Genomic DNA, 18,590 nt, shown 5'->3' on the forward strand with positions numbered 1-18,590 from the left:
TCCTCACCGACTTCCGTACTATTAACAGTGAGGCGTTTCTGGCTGCCACCGAGTGTCCGGTGTGAAACATGGAGGAGAAGTCTGACTCTTGACCACAGCAATGACAAAACACACACATTCTCATTTCGAGGACAGAAGATTGCGAGGCAGTGACATTTAACGGACGCCTCAGACAACGCTGCCTCGACTTATTTGGTATTTTTTATCTCGCTCCCTTGCTGGGCTGTCGGTGGGCATGGCTCGGTCGTAGCTAAAGTCTCCTCTTCTTTAACCCGTGTTTTACTGCGTCAGTGGTCGTGATGCGTTTCAACGAGAAGGAGCTGGTGTCTCTGAGCCGACAGCCCTCAGAGATGGCAGCCGAGCTGGGGATGCGAGGACCCAAGAAAGGAGACGGTAACACGGTTTATTACACACCGATTCAGCTCCTTTCAAACCTACTTCCGTTTTATTTAATCTGCACAGCAGGCTGTTCATGTTAGCATAATGGCCTGAAAACATTAAGATCAGCAACCACCAGGGATATGTTTTGGTCGTGTCATTCATCAGCTGTCAATCCTTTTTTTGTAATACAGTTGTAAAGAAGAGGCTGGTGAAACTCGTCGTAAACTTCCTCTTCTACTTTCGGACTGATGAGGAAGAGGTCAGTAGCACACTTCATTCAACATGCATCACATGTCTTACCTGCTCTACCTAGTGACTAAAGTGAAACCATTATTTGTTGTCAGCCAATTGGAGCTTTGCTGCTGGAGCAGTGTCGGGTGGAAAGGGAGGACAGCCAGAGCTTCTCTATTGGTGAGTTTCCCCTTCTACATTCACATGATTCGCCTTTCCTTTCACTTTCTCGCTTTGTTGACTTTCAAATCCAGTCTAATACCTAGGTTTTAGAAATGGATAAACACTATTCTTCAAAGCACATAAGCATGTTGTTGCAAAAAAGATTTTACTAAGATTTTACTTTAGAAATAAGTATTTTTTTCATTTTTTAGTGTTTTTGACCTGTCATCGATTATGGCCAGGTGTTGTACATTTGTGCCTGACTGCTCATCGTCATAATTAATGTGTAAAATGCGGCTCTACATTTAATTACAAAATGTGGATCTCTTACTCGTTTTTATATTCAAAAGTGAATTGGCCTGATTCTTAATATATCAGTTTTTATGTAAAATGTCCAAACTGTCTTGCTGCAAAACATTAGGCCAGGTCTCTATTGTTTAAGATATATTTGATCTCAGTCGCACAAACCTGGTGTAATAAAGTCTAAATTAAAATTAAAAAGTCGGTGGAAATGAGCAGGCCGGTTTTTTATTCCGTATTAACACTGCTTTGTAGATGTCAATGATCAGGAATAAAGACATGTATCAACCATAGACTGTATCAACGTCCATTCCTTAAGACTTAATACTTTGTTGCAGTTTGAGTATTTGTATTATCTATTCTTGACTCCTTTTATGTGTTTCTCTTTGTAGCATTTCTGGATGAAGCAGAGAGAAAATATCTTTTTGAGTGTGACTCAGAAGAACAGTGTGGAGAGTGGGTCGACTCCATCGTGAAGGCCAGGTGGGTCTGACGCCTTCTCCTCTTATTACAGACAGAACAGACCACAACACCATGAAATACACATGTTGGTCGGCCTGGCAGCGCCTGACAGAAAATGTATATACTACATTTTTGATTGAAGTAAAATATGAATATGTTTTTGGGGGGTTTAAGGCATCATCTTAGGCTCTGATGACTTGTCAATTGTCAGCGTTTTGAATTTAGATTTTTTTTTTAAAGACAGAATCATGTTTTAAGGAAAAAAATATGAAATCCAAATGATGATGATAACTACAACCCTATGGTGACATGAATTAACATTGTAGCTACAGTTTTCTCTACATCTGAAAATGGAAAAATGTTCAGCTTGGCAAACCGCAATGTGCAGTGTGATGCTATTTGAATGCCTTTAGTCATACACACACACTTGGGTTGAATGTGTTTTACTAGGAATAGGATCATGCTCCCTAACAGGGGAAGATTTTGCCTAATACATTTGCCATCTCATCTCTTACAGTTACGAGTTCATGAGGAAGAACCTGATATTCTATCGAACTGAAATCCACAGGCTAACTGGCAAGGTAAGAGCCGTCTCAGCAGCATCTTGAAGCGTTAAATGCCACACAGATGGCACTTATATCCAACAGTGTCGTACTAGAAAGGATTTAAGTATGAAGTATATTTGCGCAATACTTGCCTCGTTAAACGAGAATCATTTAAATCCCGGCTGCATTTAAAATGTGAAAAATGTGTGTGTGAAAATGTTTTACAAATGAGCTTTTGCTGATTTCTTTTTTTTTTTATGGTCAAATTAATTAAAATGTACATCTCTGTATTTATTGTTACATTTTGTCTGAAAAAGTTAGAAGAGCAATGTTAAAGCCTGATGATTCCTTACACCAAAGATAATAACCCCAGTCACCTTCAAACAGTGAGGTGTACTGTACATACGGCTCGTTGATTAACCATTAAGATATTTGTATCGTGACTGAAAGTCGGATCAGGGCATCGGAAAAATGTAATACTTTAGAAAAAAACTAAAAAGCAATATGACTTTTTAGAAACAAGTTATGTGTCAATCAGGATGATCTGGAGACATTGAAAATAGTTTATAGCAAAGTTTGTCCTAAAAACATGGTAGTTTTGCTTCGCAAATGTAGTTTGTTGGTGCAGTTAAGACTGAGCCACTAAATAAAGTCAACTGAACTACACTGTATCCTGTTGGAGGCTTACACTAACAATTACAAGAAATCTCTAAACGATTATTTTTACTGTCTTACTCTTAACCTTTATATATAATATACAGTCTATGGACTTAACTCGCATTCTCCTTTCTCACAGGATCCCTTGGAGCAGTACGGTATATCAGATGAAACTCGCTTCCAGGTCAACAATGGACTGCAACTCACGCCTAGAGATACCTGTTCCCTGTAAACCATCAACCTGTCCATATGTACTTTATTTTAAATTTCAGTCTGCCCTTCCATTCCAACTTGTACTACTCACTGGCATGAAGAACATGGTATTACCATAAGCTCAGATGCTTTTTAGATCTTCACTGCAATGAATGTTTTAAGTAGTGGCCTAGACTTACAGCAACGTCCTTATGTGCAGATGTTATAGCAGAATATCTGAGGCCATTTAAAGTAATGAAGTTATAATACTGATTATTTCTTTTATATCAATCATTACAGGTAGCGGGGCTGCAGAAAACTTGACACTGTCTTATCTACGGTTTATGGGATTTTACATGCATATTTTTTGTATCATTTTTAGAATTTTCCTTGGTTTATTTGTTAGCTATAAAAAAAAACATATTTTATACTGTGTTTTCTACTAGACATACTTTCAGATAATGTGATTTTGAGTGTCTAATTTTACATGTGCTGTACATTTCTTTCAGGAGTGTTCCGATGAGCACCGCTGGGATTTAAAATAACTGAACCAGACTTTTAGAATAATGTTAATCAACCTAATATACGCTGTTTGAAGAAGCTTATGATTATAAGATCCTGAGTAATTTCAGCTGCAAGGGCCTTCGATCTGCTGAGTTGAGCCAACCATTTGACTACCATTTTTAGACTACCAGTAATTAGTTTAAAAAACTATACTTTTGCACATATTACTTTACTGGGTGTTGAGGGTTGTTTTATTATAAGAATTTCAAAAAGTTACTTGAACCTACTGTACTTATTCTTTGAAACTTTGAATCAGATTCCTTTAGATATGCTGTTGGGCCAGACTGCGTGATTTTTCAACATCACAACAACTTTGTCATTGGAGCTACATCAAAGTTTCAGCTAATGATGAGGTGACGTTTGTCTCTCGTCCAAATGTAACTATCTTACAAATTGTATAAAAAATTGTCAGAAGTATACCCTTAAAGAGGATAATGTCATTGAATGTGTCTTTATTTTAAACCTTTGCACATTGAATGTGTTATGTCTATTTGTACTTCCTTATCAATTCTTTTTGTTTCACTTGCACCTCTCTTTTTTTTTTAAACTAATAAATCCATTTGAAATATACTATGAATCAATACAGTGTGTCACTGTTAACTAGAAACAATTTGTCAACACCAAAATGTAATAAAAGTGTATTTAATCATGGTCAATCTAACAATAGTATTCAGCAGGTGTCCATAAAGTGAAAATTACAAGTCTCCTTCAAGAAGACACACATATACAGTACCAACACTGTTTCAAATGTAATGAAAAGCACAGGCTTTATCATGAATGTATCACTGCTGGTTTGACAAGACCTGCATATTGTTAAATCAATAAATAGTTAACATGTAGGCCTATTGCTTGAACTTAAAAAGCAATGGATAAAAAGACAATGGATTATGCAAATATATGTTTAGAGCCATGAAGAAATGACTGATAAGGAGCTTTATTATAAATGCGTCTTCTGTTTTTTATTGTTTCTCTTCTGCTGAAGATGTGGTAATGTGACACGTTTCCTTAGCAACGCAAATGTGTGATTCAAAAAATAGCTACGTCACATCTTTTCCCGTGATGCTTAGCGAGGCCAAATTGAACGCTCGGCAAAAGAAAACAATTGTATTTTGCAAGCTCTGTTTTAAAGAGTTAAACACATAAAAACAACACATTTCAACTGGATTTAACACTGCTAAGAAAAACAACTCAACCGCGGGTAACGGGAAGCGTTCATCGGGGCTCGGTAGGTTACAAAAGTGGACTGTGAACGAACAATGTTGCTAATGCATTAGCCGGACAGCTAGCTTAGCGTTTTAACGTTACTTCAGCCAGCTGGGCTAGCATTAGCATAAGTCTGTATGTTTGATCGTTTCATTTACATTGTTTAAATAATTTTAGGGTCATGATTACAGATCAGCGTTAACTGCCGTGACTGTGTTTTTTGCGACTCGAAACCAGGAATCAAATACTTCAGTGTTGAAGGTTTTACAGCTAACTAATGGTATATGTTGCTAACGTTAGTGTTCACAAAGATAATGTAAGTGTTATGAGCAGAGGACTGAACCCACCCGCAGCTGTTCACATGCACTGTTACTATAATAAGTCTTTCGCTAGTTTAAGAATATTCTAGAATAGATTTTATTAATCGTGTCGATGTATGTTCCATGCCATATCATTATCTCAAGGAATACTCACTCTAGGCTGTTACATGTGTTTTTACAGTATAATCAAGTAAAATGTAATGTCAACTGAATAATTGTTGTTGTTTTTACATATAACCCAATGTAATACTTGACAACAAAGCAGGGACTTCTTTGATTTGTGTGAAACATTTAGCCACATTATTGAAGGACATGGTTCCTCAGAAAAACCTTCCCTGGTCGATTAGTAAATGTATATGAAACTTTCATTGTGTCATGTAAAAACATATAAAGTTACACTACAGTATTGCAATGTATCTACTTATCATCACCATGTTCAATTGAAAATTGCAATAAGAGTGTTTCACGATTTTCTAAAATGCCATAGACTATAAACGAGTCAAAAACGAAATATCTAAAATGGCTCAACAGTCATTTGTGAGTTAAAGAGGCTTATCTGTCAGTGCCAGAAGAACTGAGAAGTAGTAAGGAAGTTACGAGCGACAGTAACTGACCTTTCATCTGACATGTGCATTCAGGAAACTGTTGTATGACTTGTATGTATAAATGTATTGCTGATCAGTCTTATCCTCTTCTCAGGCATCATGGACCAGGACTATGAGTGCAGGCTGCTCAGGCAGATCAACATTCAGAATGAGAACGCAAGCCCCATAGTAAGTTAATAATACACACTTGTACATAAGGAGCTGTGTTTCCTCTTGAAAAATGTAAGACAAAGCATCTAATTTAGCCAAGGCTTAGAGTCTTGACTAGTATCACTAGTGTGATTAGATCAGTATCTTTACTATAGCATGATGGTAGCCCCGCCCAGTGAGGGTTTTTAACCAGCAAAAGACTTTAAGGTCCCATTTCATGGCCATTTCCACTGATCATAATTCCATTGTTGAGGTCTACTAGAATAGATTTATATTGTGCAAGTTTCCAAAATCACTTTGGTTTCTCATACAGCATCTCTGTAAACTACGTCTATTCACTGAATTTCACTCTGCCTTTAACGGCTCGTTGTAGCTCCAATAGCTCCAGCCCCCACCCTCCCTGTGAGCACAGTGTGCTCTGATTGGTTAGGACGTTGTGAATCGCGCTGAGCTCCATGGAGGTGTGGTTTCCTTGTTTAGCGATACACAGCAAAACACAGCCAAACTCATCCTGAGCACACACAAAGTCACAGCCGAAGTAAAAACAATAAGTGTGGCTTGATATTGAGTAAGAAAAAGGTTGATAAACGCTGTGAGAATGGGTCTGCAGAGAGAATTTCGCCGCGATCCCAACTGTCTGTTATCAGCCTGCAGCCAGGGAGGAGAGATCAGCAGAGCTGCATGCACTGAGTGTGTGTGTGAGGAAGTCCGTGGATTGGTCAATTTGGACCAATCAGGGGGGGCTTAACGTAACGGCTCTGCGGACGTAACGTAACGGCTCCACGGATTGGTCCGTTTGGTTCCGGGTAACGCATGACATCATGCGGTACCCGGAAGAATCAATGGACAGTGACGTATCTCCAACAAGGCGTTTTGGGGAGGTATTTTCTGTGTTGGAGTTTTACTCGCTACAGGGTGTACTTTGAGGGTTTTGACTCTGCAGATCGTTTACATGCATAAAAACCTTCATAACACACAAGGGGACGGGTAATAACCGGAAAAACATGACACGGGACCTTTAAGATGGGGGCGGAGAGGTTGTTACCCTCCATGTGTCGGAAGAATAAACTGTTTAACAGCCCAGTCTCTTTCTTTTGACGATGTCACGAGTGTTGAGTGAAAACAAGACCTCCCCGGCCAAATGACTGGGTTTTGTGAATGATGCCTCCTGTTGTTAACACCTCAGACAAATGCCCCATCTGCCAGCGCGATGATCTGCCTGCTTTGTTGCAAAGTGTTCCCATTACAGTCAAAGGCCTGTGTTGTTTGGCCTCCAGTCAGAAAATGCTTTCTCCTCTCCCATCTTGTGTAGAAAGCAGTAGGAGCAGTGCGAGCTCTGACACCCACCAGCTCCCCCCTGTCCTCCCCCAGCAAGCATGGCGATCGCTTCATTCCCTCCCGGGCTGGAGCCAACTGGAGTGTCAACTTCCACCGCATCAATGTGAGTCTACTGACATACAACCAGAACTCACTGTCTTTTCTACCAAAAGAACAGTGGCTCTTAACAGAACACACAACAAAGAACAAGTGTTGATTGTAGCTTTTAAGAAAACACATTTTCTGTAACGTTTTACTATTGATTTTCTTGGCTTTGAGTGATTGTTTATCTATTCCAATTTCTGATGTAGGAAATTGAAAAGTCGCACAATCAAAACAGAAAAACCAAAGATGGCACAACAGACAGCAACAAAGGTAATCACTCCACCTTTATATCCAGAAACAAGCCATGGGACATATTTATATAATAACAGATTATGTTGCACTTGCAGTATTTTATTTGCAATTATTTACTACTTTTGATAATAGTTCCTCATCATGAAATATTCTGCTTTTCTTTGTTCACAGTTTACATAGACTTAACAACTGACCCAAACTAGTAGTATTCGTAGTAGTATTTTTTTTTTTTAAATGAGTAGATGCTGCTGAGACCTTGCCAGTTAGGATAGAATATCAGGTTCTTCCTCATGAACTCGTAACTGCAAGAGATGAGATAATTATTAGGCAATATCCTCCCCTGTTAGGAAGCATTATAATCTTCCTAGTTAAAAACATGTATAAAGTTTTATATTTTATGTATGCACCACGACATCAAGTCAAATTCCTCGTACGTGTGAACCTACCTGGCAATAAACCCGTTTCTGAATCATAATAATAATGCAATAGATTTAAAGTACAATATAAGGTTTGTTGACTGTTTTACAAAACAAGTTTCACCTTTTTATGGTGTATTTTTGTGTGTATTGTTTCACTGCCGCAGCCACTTAATACAAATGATAAGGGCCTTAAACTAACATTTATTGTTTTGTACAACATTCCAAAACCCAAGCATATTCAATTTACTATAATAGTATAAGAAGAATTAGAAATCCTATACAAATATTGATTTTGTTTTTGCCATTGTTATTTACAAATATTACTCAAGCCCAGAGTTCCCGTTAGAATATTTTTTCGCCGGTCAACATGTCCGTTAAAGTTGAAATCTTCCGGACAACATTTGAAAAGTGCCGGTCAAAGGTCTTCTTTGTTATTTATTGAGCTTTAAAACAAATTGATATGATTCGATATTAAACAAACTAATTATAGTAGATTAACTACATTTTTCAAAAGTGTACAGTAACTTACAATAACACAGGAATAATAAACGGAGCGCTCTCTCCTCCTGACAGCCCGTCAGTATCATGCAGCTCGCGGATCAGTAATGAGTAACCCGACAGTAAAACTAAACATATCTATAACTAGTTACGGTAGTTTGAGAGGTAATTAAAATAGCTACGTGTGATATTCTAACCTGAAGTTTCTGTTTTGTTCTGCTCACCGCTGCATGTGATCATGCAGAGCTGCGTGTCGACTCGTCAGCAGCAGCTGATCTCTCTCTCCCGTCAGATTAGACTTCACTCGCGTTTATGTCCATATCGATCAGATCCAGCTAGTTCTAGCTAATGATAGGACTACCTGTTTATTAAAAGACACCTAAACAATAAGCGTCGCTATGCAACCGGGTGAGGCTGCAAAGTATAGCGCTATGCATTTGTTTACATGCCCACCGGAACCCCGAGGCATTACCAACAGATCAACGCACAATCAACCCATACAGGACATCTCTTTCTCCACATTACGTGTTAGACATTAGAATTGACTATTATTGTCTGTCACATACTCTTTTCTCTGTCACATAAGTGGCGCAACTGATGCGGTATTGCGCTAAGGGGAAATTATTTTGTCCGGACACTTTGACCGGAGAGATTTAGATTTGCCCGTCTTCAGCATATTTGACCGGTCATAGTCCGGTAATTACCGGCTAATGGGAACTCTGCTCTAACTACTACTTGATCATCAAAATTGCTACAGATTAATTATCTGTCAATTGTTCTGTGCTCTGAAAAAATCTGCATTTCAGTATAGTTTGTTCTGCAAAGAAAAAATGTGATACCGCTTTTCACAAACAGTGTACATCTGGTGTGAGTCGGACCCTTTTTCAGCCTATTCCTTCAGGTATCTCTGCCTGCTCCAGTCAAAGTTGATAATTTGACCTTCTCTTGTTTACTAAACCTCGACAGGCTCATGGAAACTGGAGATAAGGGAAACAAAGCTTTGTGAAGAATTGTCCCTGATCTATAGAGATGTGAGAGCGTGCTTTAAAATTGCAGAGGGAGCACAGTGTTTGAACTTAATCATTCCGACAGCCAGGTTTGATTTCCCCTCTGTCTCCTCCTCTGCCTTCAGCGGACGGTCTGGCTTACTCGGCTCTGCTGAAGAACGAGCTGCTAGGAGCGGGCATCGAGAAAGTCCAGGACCCCCAGTCAGAAGACCGCCGTCTGCAGCCATCTACACCTGCCAAGAGAAGCCTTTTTAGTGTAAACATAGTTATAATCGCTCTAACCTATAATTCTGTTAAAGTTTTTCCTGCATCAGTAATCATCCGTCTGTTTTTTTTAGTATTCTGTAAGTGCTAAGAGGACTCTGCCAGAAGAGGATGGAAACACAGTCTCTCCATATTCTCTATCACCTGTCAGTAGCAACAGGTAATGTCACTTTTCCATGTCCTTCCACAAGTGTAATTTTCAAAAATCTTCGAATGTAGCCTCATATAACTTACGTGATTGTGTTTGCAGCCAGAAACTGCTGCGTTCGCCAAGGAAGCCTACGCGAAAAATATCAAAAATTCCTTTCAAAGTCCTGGATGCTCCAGAGCTTCAGGACGACTTCTACCTCAACCTAGTGGACTGGTCCTCTCTGAATGTGCTCAGTGTTGGGCTGGGAACCTGTGTGTACCTGTGGAGTGCCTGCACCAGCCAGGTGTGTGTGATCTGATTACTCGATGCTTTGAGCAAAGCAATGGCGAATATCATGGAAATGTCTTTACTCTTTTTCTGTGTAGCTACTGGTTTCCTGGTCCATGAGTTTATCCTCCAGGGTTTTGCTTTTTGACTCTAGCGTGTGTACCTTAGCTTGAAATCTAGCTACGTCGTCCTCGGCGTTTGCTAGCCGTAACTGCCTGCGAGACTCACTCAGCACAGCCCCTTATCTCCTTCCTCATTGCATAATTGCATCAAATCTTGAAGAAAACTGTTTTCATGGAGCTCAAAGCAAAGTAGACAGTATTGCCCCCCTCATACACACTAGCTATCTGTATTCCACCTTGCATGCGGTAGTCTGTCAGTCTCGGTTGCTTAGACACTTTGCTCTTCTCTTTGCTCAATTGACCGGTTTTCGTCATCCCAACATCCACATACGCTACCGTTTTATGTTGCACATTATTTGTAACTTGTTGTTTATCGCAGGTTTACTTAGTCTTATGATGTATCCGAACTGCGTCTTGGCATAATGTTAATCTATATTTCTTTCCTCCCTGTCTTTTTAGGTGACACGTCTATGTGACCTTTCTGTGGAAGGAGATTCTGTAACATCAGTGGGCTGGTCGGAAAGGGTGAGTTTCTCCATCATCTACATAAACAAAACCTACATCTGTAATAATTAGGGATGCACCGAAAATTATTGGCCGAAAATGGTTTAAAAGGCCCTTTCGGCTTTCTAGCACCGAAATGTCAGAGAACAGGGTTACGTTGGTAACCTAACGTGTTGTTGTGATGACGTAATCAAAACGCGGGGACAAGCGCGGCGCGCGACCATGCTCACGGCTGGCTCACAGCCAACATGTCTGCCGCTTGGAGATATTTAAAATTTTCAGAGAAAGAGGCGCGGATTGCGATTTGTAAAACGTGTTCAGCTGACATTTCTCGAGGGGGTGTAACTGCAAAGACTTTCACCACTTCGGGATTACTCCACCACTTGAAATCAAAACACCCGGACAAATATGCGGAGTAAGATCAAATCACAAGCACTGACAGCGAGAGACTGTTCAGCGCTGCCTCTCATGTGCTTGATGAGAAGAGGAACAGACTTATTGCTGATAAAGCAGAGAAGCTACTGTTCATTAAAAAGAACCTCCCACTTTTCCTTAATAAGTAGACAAGGCTGGTTTATCATAAGCTTATCTAGTTCTACATGTCTACTCTATACCCACTTTCCTGAACAATTTTCATTGTGAGTTATAATTCACCATCTCAGGTTATCATTAGGGGGAAATGACAGCAGCACAGTGTTCAATATATTGTACTTTCGGTATCTAAATTATACAATGTTGTTTACATTGCTAACAGCCAGGCCTTCAACAACAACAAATGCACCTATAAGTGCATGCATACAAATGTGCAAACTGGATAAATCCACATGAATGTAACTATTTACAAATGAAATTACAATTGAATTTCAAGAATCTGTAAATAAGGCTGTCTGTCCTCATAAGCAAAGTACCGTAATTTTTGGACTATAAGCCGCGCCTTTTTTCCCATTTTTCGACCCTGCGGCTTATATAACGGTGCGGCTAATATATGGATTTTACAGGTTACAGTCCACCACCTTTAACTCTATGGGCTCTATGGCCGGTCCGCGCCCCCCACCTTTAAGCGGCGGGCTCCAGCAGGAAAAGCTGGAGGCCGGAAAAGAGTGAGACAGGTAGCGCGCAAAAGTAAAAGTGGAACCGAGAGTGGTACGAGAGACAGAACGAGAGCAAGACAGACAGACATTATGAGAGCGAGACAGTTTGTCCCCGTACCACTGGTTGAAAACCACTGCTGTAGATCACGGCCCGTACGTGCGCTGAGAGCGCACCGTTTAAGTTTGAAAGTTGAAAGTCTGAAACGCTATGTGATACAGTACAGTTTACACAGCACAGTACATGTTCTGTAGCTACTATTGCACTAAATGCTAACACTTGAATACGTTATGCAAATATGCAACTTGTTTGTTGAAATGTTAATAAATGGGAGCTTCCTCAAACAGCCATCTCTTTCCCGACAATCCCGTCTGTGCACGAACCTTACATATGGTAATTAAACATTAAAACACCTGCGGCTTATAGTCCAGTGCGGCTTATATATGTACACATCATTCAATTTAGCTGCTGCGGCTTATATGCAGGTGCGCCTTATAGTCCGAAAATTACTGTAGTAAACATTGTATAAAGATACATAAAGTGAAAACTGGATACAAAATCCACAACCAATTACAAATGAAATTACAATTTCAAGAATCTGCAAATAAGGTGGTCTGTCCTCAGTCTTTATTTACACTATTTTGTTGTGGGCCTACTGGCCTAGATGTTTATGCAGTTTTAAAGCACCTTGGCTTTGTTCTGAATGCACTTTGTTGTAGTTATCCTACAGAGAAAAGAAAATGCACTTGACTTGGAATTAATGTACTGTATGCATTCCAAAGTGCTGAATAAATGTTTTATGGACCCATAGTGATTATTATTTAAGTTTTGCCATAATCATGTATTTTTCCATAATCAGGCAGCTGAACAACATTGGTAAAAAATGTATACATTATATATATATATATATATATATATATATATATATATATATATATTTCTATTTCTATTTCTATTAATCCTTTTCGGCATTCGGTTTTCGGCCAACTTTTTCCCATTTTCAGTATCGGTTTCGGCCAAGAATTTCCCATTCGGTGCACCCCTAGTAATAATAGTAGAAACTGCTCACCGAAACTCAATTTGAATGTTCACTGGCCAATCACAGAGTTAGGTTAGGGTTTTTAGACCTGCACTTTGTTTGCTTTGTTCCCACTGAGTCATTTTTATAACTTTTGTATATTTTGCCCTTCAGTTCTGTTTTGTTGACACAGCAAAATTCAAGGGCAGTGCAAAAGGTGTACACAAATGCCATGCGCGAGCTAGCTGTTCTCTCGTTGGTCCGAAATGTTACTGGGAAGATTTGCCTCCAACTTTCTCCTCTCTTTTATTATTTCCACTTTTATCATGGAGCACAGGCAGCATGTAACGCTAGTTATTTTCATTCCAGCGAACAACATATCCAGCTTCAGTGAGCATTTGTACTGTGACTACTGAACAATGTCCTAAAGCATCTTATTAGTAGACGTGATGCCTCAGAGCTTAGCTCTGACACCACAAAACACTTGTTCTTCTGATAGAAAGGGCATCGGTTAATCTCAATTAGATCCTCTTTACTGGGCGAGTTGTTTCTAATGGAAGGGTCGATTGGGTTTTGACTACTGAAAAACCACTCCACAGTTTAGGTGGAAGCAAGCTGAGACTGCCATCCCACTTGAGTGCAATGGCTATGTTCACACATGTCCAGACAAATTGAATTAGAAGGTGAAACGCTTTCTTATACCCTCAGATCTAGCTGACAGAGTTCCATCATGAAAAAGGGATGTTATTAGACAGTTCAGTGAAGATGCAAATTGTCTTTTGGTGTGCCTGTTTTTTGTAAGTGTGTCGCACTCCTTTGATATATATGTGTGTGTGTGTGTGTGATATTCAAAGTCTGCTCTCTATTTTTAGGGCAACCTGGTGGCGGTGGGGACTCATAAAGGCTATGTACAGATCTGGGATGCGGCAGCAGGGAAGAAGCTCTCCGTACTAGAAGGACACACAGCCAGAGTGGGTGAGTTGACAAGCTGGAGTGATGTAGGAGGAAAGTGCTTTAAAATATAACAACCTTTGTACTTCTCACACAGTTTTGGTGAATCATCTTCCCTTCAATTCATACTTTGTTTGTCAGGTGCGTTGGCATGGAATGCAGATCAGCTGTCGTCAGGGAGCCGAGACCGGGTAATCCTGCAGCGGGATATCAGAGCCCCCCCTCTCCAGTCAGAGCGCCGTCTCCAAGGACACAGACAGGAAGTGTGCGGGCTCAAGTGGAGCACAGACCACCAGCTGCTAGCCTCGGGGGGAAATGACAACAAGGTATGTAGACGGAGAACCTCACCTGTTTGTGATCCACACATCAGTATCAGGTGACTCTTTTTCATCAAACATCTAATCTCCTCGCTTCATTTTGTCCGGCTCGCTGTAGTTACTCGTGTGGAACCACTCCAGTGTCCTCCCGGTGCAGCAGTACACGGAGCACTTGGCTGCAGTGAAGGCCATCGCCTGGTCCCCCCACCAGCACGGCCTGCTGGCCTCCGGGGGGGGCACCGCCGACCGCTGCATCCGCTTCTGGAACACTCTGACCGGCCAGCCCTTACAGTGCACCGACACCGGCTCGCAGGTCTGCAACCTGGCCTGGTCCAAGCACACCAACGAGCTGGTGAGTCACCTGGCACTGTGTTAGATAGGCAGGCAGATAGATACTGTAGCGCTGTACCACATGTTATTTATTAGAATTGTATGTCTCTTGTCGAATTATCATAATGCCATGACCCCTAAACAAATACGTCATGATGCATACACGTATTTTGTAATTTGACTTATAAACATAATAAAGCAAATATGCAGATATATTATAGATGAAGCTTTGAAGATTTGGTTTAGCTAGGGTTGCATATCGTTGAGTTTTTTACGATAGCGATACCGCTGAACGATACCGATACTCAACCGATACATATTGTGACTTTAATGTTGCATAAGGGAAAATGTTATCATCCCGCAATTAATCCCATGAAGCGCTTTATGATATAGTTAACATGTCAAATATTAAATTCAATTGTGGGACTTGGACCTTTTAGTACTGAACAAACAATGAAAAACACGTTATCTATGAAGAAAAAGATTCTGCGATATCATTTATAACAACCATCAGGCATGAATAGTACATCTTGTCAATGGAAAAAGAAAATAGCACCAGTATAATCAATATTCAACCTGAGATTCGACTGACCAGAGAACACATAAAGGATCATAAGATCTCGGCATTGCACATAAAACAAATTGCATCATTCAAATCAACATTTGCCTGATGAAAGAAAACAAATCCCATCACAGTTCAGTTTTGTGCATTCATCTTCAAGAAGAGAAGCATATCTGCTCTCTGGATCCAAACGGGCCCTTTCACAGCGTAGGATATCGACTGCTGAACTGAACACTCTCGCTTGGCACGCTGCTTCCCTGAACACAAAAGTACTTGGTTGCCGTACGAGACAGCATTGGTTGGAGGTTGGATGTGTTGCCACCTTTCCCAGAAATAAACTTCTTGTAGTGGTTACAGACCCCACCATTCAGACTGGCAGTGGTTTCAGACCCCACCATTCAGACTGGCAGTGGTTTCAGACCCCACCATTCAGACTGGCAGTGGTTTCAGACCCCACCATTCAGACTGGCAGTGGTTTCAGACCCCACCATTCAGACTAGCAGTGGTTACAGACCCCACCATTCAGACTGGCAGTGGTTTCAGACCCCACCATTCAGACTGGCAGTGGTTTCAGACCCCACCATTCAGACTGGCAGTGGTTTCAGACCCCACCATTCAGACTGGCAGTGGTTACAGACCCCACCATTCAGACTGGCAGTGGTTACAGACCCCAACATTCAGACTGGCAGTGGTTACAGACCCCACCATTCAGACTGGCAGTGGTTTCAGACCCCACCATTCAGACTGGCAGTGGTTTCAGACCCCACCATTCAGACTGGCAGTGGTTACAGACCCCAACATTCAGACTGGCAGTGGTTACAGACCCCACCATTCAGACTGGCAGTGGTTTCAGACCCCACCATTCAGACTGGCAGTGGTTACAGACCCCAACATTCAGACTGGCAGTGGTTACAGACCCCACCATTCAGACTGGCAGTCATATACAGCCACACTTTAGATTTTCTAAAGTGACTCGTTTGCGGAGTTTCACGGCGAAATTGACATCGTAATTCCGACGGTTTGGGCGCGAGTTTAAGGATATTACGCCTCACTTTTATAAAAAAAATGTTTTAAAGTATCGGAAACCGGATCTGATTTCGGTACGGTATACCGTAGCCGCCAGTAACCGGTATTTCGGTAATACCGGGAACCGGTGTGCACCCCTAGGTTTAGCCCTACACTCCTGTAACTGAACCAAACCAAGGTTTCTCTTGGTAAGTATTGTATTTGTGAAACCCCTTCCGAAAGGATCTGAGGTGAATATGTATTAAAGCATGTTTCTTCCCTGCAGGTCAGCACACATGGTTATTCCCAGAACCAGATCCTGGTGTGGAAGTATCCCTCTCTAACTCAAGTGGCCAAACTAACTGGACATTCCTACAGAGTACTCTACCTGGTTAGTATATTTACTGTGTGCATTTATAATTTTTTTTTGAGTACATTGTCCTATGTTCTGTCCAACTGAAACCAAAAACAAGGGTACAATTAAATAATAAATAAATAAAAGATAGACAGGAGGGGACCAAAATATGTGTACTACCGAAAGCTATTAATACAAAGAGACATTTTCTAATGAAGTATTGTGATTCCCCTTTGTTTACAAGTGCAAATCTAGTAGAAGAATGAACAATGACCATAACATGCCTGGATGTTTTTGCTAATGTGAAAGGATTCCCACAAGAAGGGAGCTAAACACAAAACAAACACCACTGATTACCATGATTTCTTATTGTTTTATGATGCTGTCTCTTCAGTGTGTAATAATAAGTTCATGTGTAGGCCATGTCTCCTGACGGGGAGGCCATAGTGACGGGAGCTGGAGACGAAACACTTCGCTTCTGGAACGTCTTTAGCAAGATGAGATCCACTAAGGTACTTCTTTAAACATCCTCCCATCTCTATTTGAGTCTTTTCCCATTGGTCTTTGTCTCACCTCCTTCCTCTATCTCCTCCCTCTTTTAGGAATCTGTGTCGGTGCTGAACCTCTTCACCAGGATCCGGTAGTATGCAAAAACGGAGAAGGGATTTTATGTTTGCATGTAAACGGGCCCCTTCTTTGAGCATTCTCCTCGGTGGTCTACAGGCGGCCCCCCCTCGACTGCCCTTTGTTAATTATCCAGGTTGTAGCTGGGAGGAAAAGATGGAGAGATGCACAGCGTGAGCGTGGAGGGCAGAGGAGACGCGTTCGTACAGTGTTCCACTTCCTCCTTAATGATAAAGCCACTTCCTCCTCCATCAGACCAGTGATCCCTGGTGACGAGGGGGACTTCGGGGGGGTTTCTCTCCCATTATGTTTGTTTACAGACTGACGTTGTGCTTACCTGCCAAATATTGAGTTTGTCCTTTTAATTTGAGTTTGTCCTTTTGACTGTCTTATTTATTTTATTCTCTATTTTTATTTTAAAGTTTTAAATATTACCCTGCTAGTTTGTTTGTTTGTTTCTAGGCTGGCAGATTTCCTTTTCTTTGTGTAACTGCAGTTTTTTGTTCTGATCTTTGCAGTATGTTTGGCTTTCTTCATGTTTGCAGAAAAATCCAAGCTTGTCTTTTTTTTATTTTACTGCGGCAATAATGTTTAATGTAGACGGTAACCGATTACAAATTCCTGGAAAACTTAATGGTCAACAAGGATTGAACGACTGGGTCTGATCTTCTTTTTAAAAATCTTACACTAAGTTAATTTAGTCTAATTATACTTATTATACAGTATTGGCTCATTGTTTCTCTCGTGAGAAATCTCAAAGTGGTCTAAGGTGCATCTTAGAAAAAATTACTATTTGGTAACACTGTAAATAAGACCAGTTGCCTATACAGCTAATTCACATGACAATTTGAGGATTTTAATTTGACTTGTGTGGAAGTGTTTTACCCATATTGTTTTTTAGGGTCTTAAATGGAAAATCAGGCAAGGGAAGTTAAATGAAAACACATCGGCTCATCAGTGTAGTTTATAAAACAAAGCACACAGCTTAACATTTGGGACTGCTGCTACTTTGCACTGTGTCTAAAATATTCAAGCTTTGGGCAATTCTCTTTTGCTACTTGAGACCATTTCTGTGTCGAGCAATTCAACGTTCTTTTGTTTTTTTATCTGAAAAAATAGATTTCATATCATTGCAACATTTTCTCCCAATTTTAAATTGTATTTTTTTCTCCGTTTGAATGTTTGAGTCAACAAGTGTGCCACATTTAAACAAATGCTATTTATTTGTGTTGTGAAAAAGGTTATTGTACAGAAATGGCATGTTTGTTTACTAATGTTACCCGGGGGAAGTTGATGGGCAGTTTAACTGCTAGGAAATTCGTTTTTATGCCACTTCAAAATCAAGACAATGCTGCCAACTTGAATTACAGAAAGAATGTTAAAAAATAAATATTTCTGTACTGAGAGATAATCAACAATTAAAAGATCATATCTTATATCTTAATTGCTGTTGTTGTTGTTGTTGTTTTTTTCTCCAATACCATGAGGGAAGACTAAGTTCTTAGTCTTAGTTAGGGCAGTCTTCTGAAGCTAAAGAAGCGGTTCCATTGTTATCACACTTTGTAGCCCAGGCGTGTTCCAGATCAATGAATTGATTCTACCAACAAGTGTTAGTTGTGCAGCAAGGCCCGGATAATGCTTATTTGAGCCAAAGAGCTCCA

At 40.4% G+C, this 18,590-nt stretch overlaps 2 protein-coding genes across 2 annotated transcripts; both read left to right on the plus strand.

Annotated features, from left to right (window-relative positions):
* Positions 1-4,064, plus strand: plekhj1 (pleckstrin homology domain containing, family J member 1). Its single transcript, XM_079648523.1, has 6 exons — positions 1-393; positions 573-640; positions 726-792; positions 1,467-1,557; positions 2,054-2,117; positions 2,878-4,064. The coding sequence occupies exons 1-6, from the start codon at positions 300-302 to the stop codon at positions 2,968-2,970; spliced, it is 477 nt and encodes a 158-aa protein (XP_079504649.1). The 5' UTR covers positions 1-299; the 3' UTR covers positions 2,971-4,064.
* Positions 4,065-4,527: 463 nt separating this feature from the next.
* Positions 4,528-18,373, plus strand: LOC307018956 (fizzy-related protein homolog). Its single transcript, XM_079649509.1, has 14 exons — positions 4,528-4,719; positions 5,717-5,790; positions 7,085-7,213; positions 7,401-7,464; positions 9,496-9,626; positions 9,709-9,794; positions 9,885-10,068; positions 10,634-10,699; positions 13,658-13,760; positions 13,878-14,062; positions 14,172-14,405; positions 16,237-16,341; positions 16,725-16,817; positions 16,908-18,373. Exons 2-14 carry the CDS (start codon positions 5,722-5,724, stop codon positions 16,947-16,949), a joined length of 1,491 nt encoding a protein of 496 aa, XP_079505635.1. The 5' UTR covers positions 4,528-4,719; positions 5,717-5,721; the 3' UTR covers positions 16,950-18,373.
* Positions 18,374-18,590: the final 217 nt, after the last annotated feature.

This window comes from Notothenia rossii (assembly GCF_949606895.1).
Source record: "Notothenia rossii genome assembly, chromosome: 9".
Lineage (NCBI taxonomy): Eukaryota > Metazoa > Chordata > Actinopteri > Perciformes > Nototheniidae > Notothenia > Notothenia rossii.

Coding starts and splice junctions, on each gene's coding strand:
- plekhj1 (XM_079648523.1), top strand. CDS start 300: ATGCGTTTCAACGAGAAGGAGCTGGTGTCTCTGAGCCGACAGCCCTCA. Junction 394..572: donor AGGACCCAAGAAAGGAGACG/GTAACACGGTTT, acceptor TTTGTAATACAG/TTGTAAAGAAGAGGCTGGTG. Junction 641..725: donor TTCGGACTGATGAGGAAGAG/GTCAGTAGCACA, acceptor ATTTGTTGTCAG/CCAATTGGAGCTTTGCTGCT.
- LOC307018956 (XM_079649509.1), top strand. CDS start 5,722: ATGGACCAGGACTATGAGTGCAGGCTGCTCAGGCAGATCAACATTCAG. Junction 9,627..9,708: donor CCAAGAGAAGCCTTTTTAGT/GTAAACATAGTT, acceptor TGTTTTTTTTAG/TATTCTGTAAGTGCTAAGAG. Junction 13,761..13,877: donor AGGACACACAGCCAGAGTGG/GTGAGTTGACAA, acceptor TTTGTTTGTCAG/GTGCGTTGGCATGGAATGCA.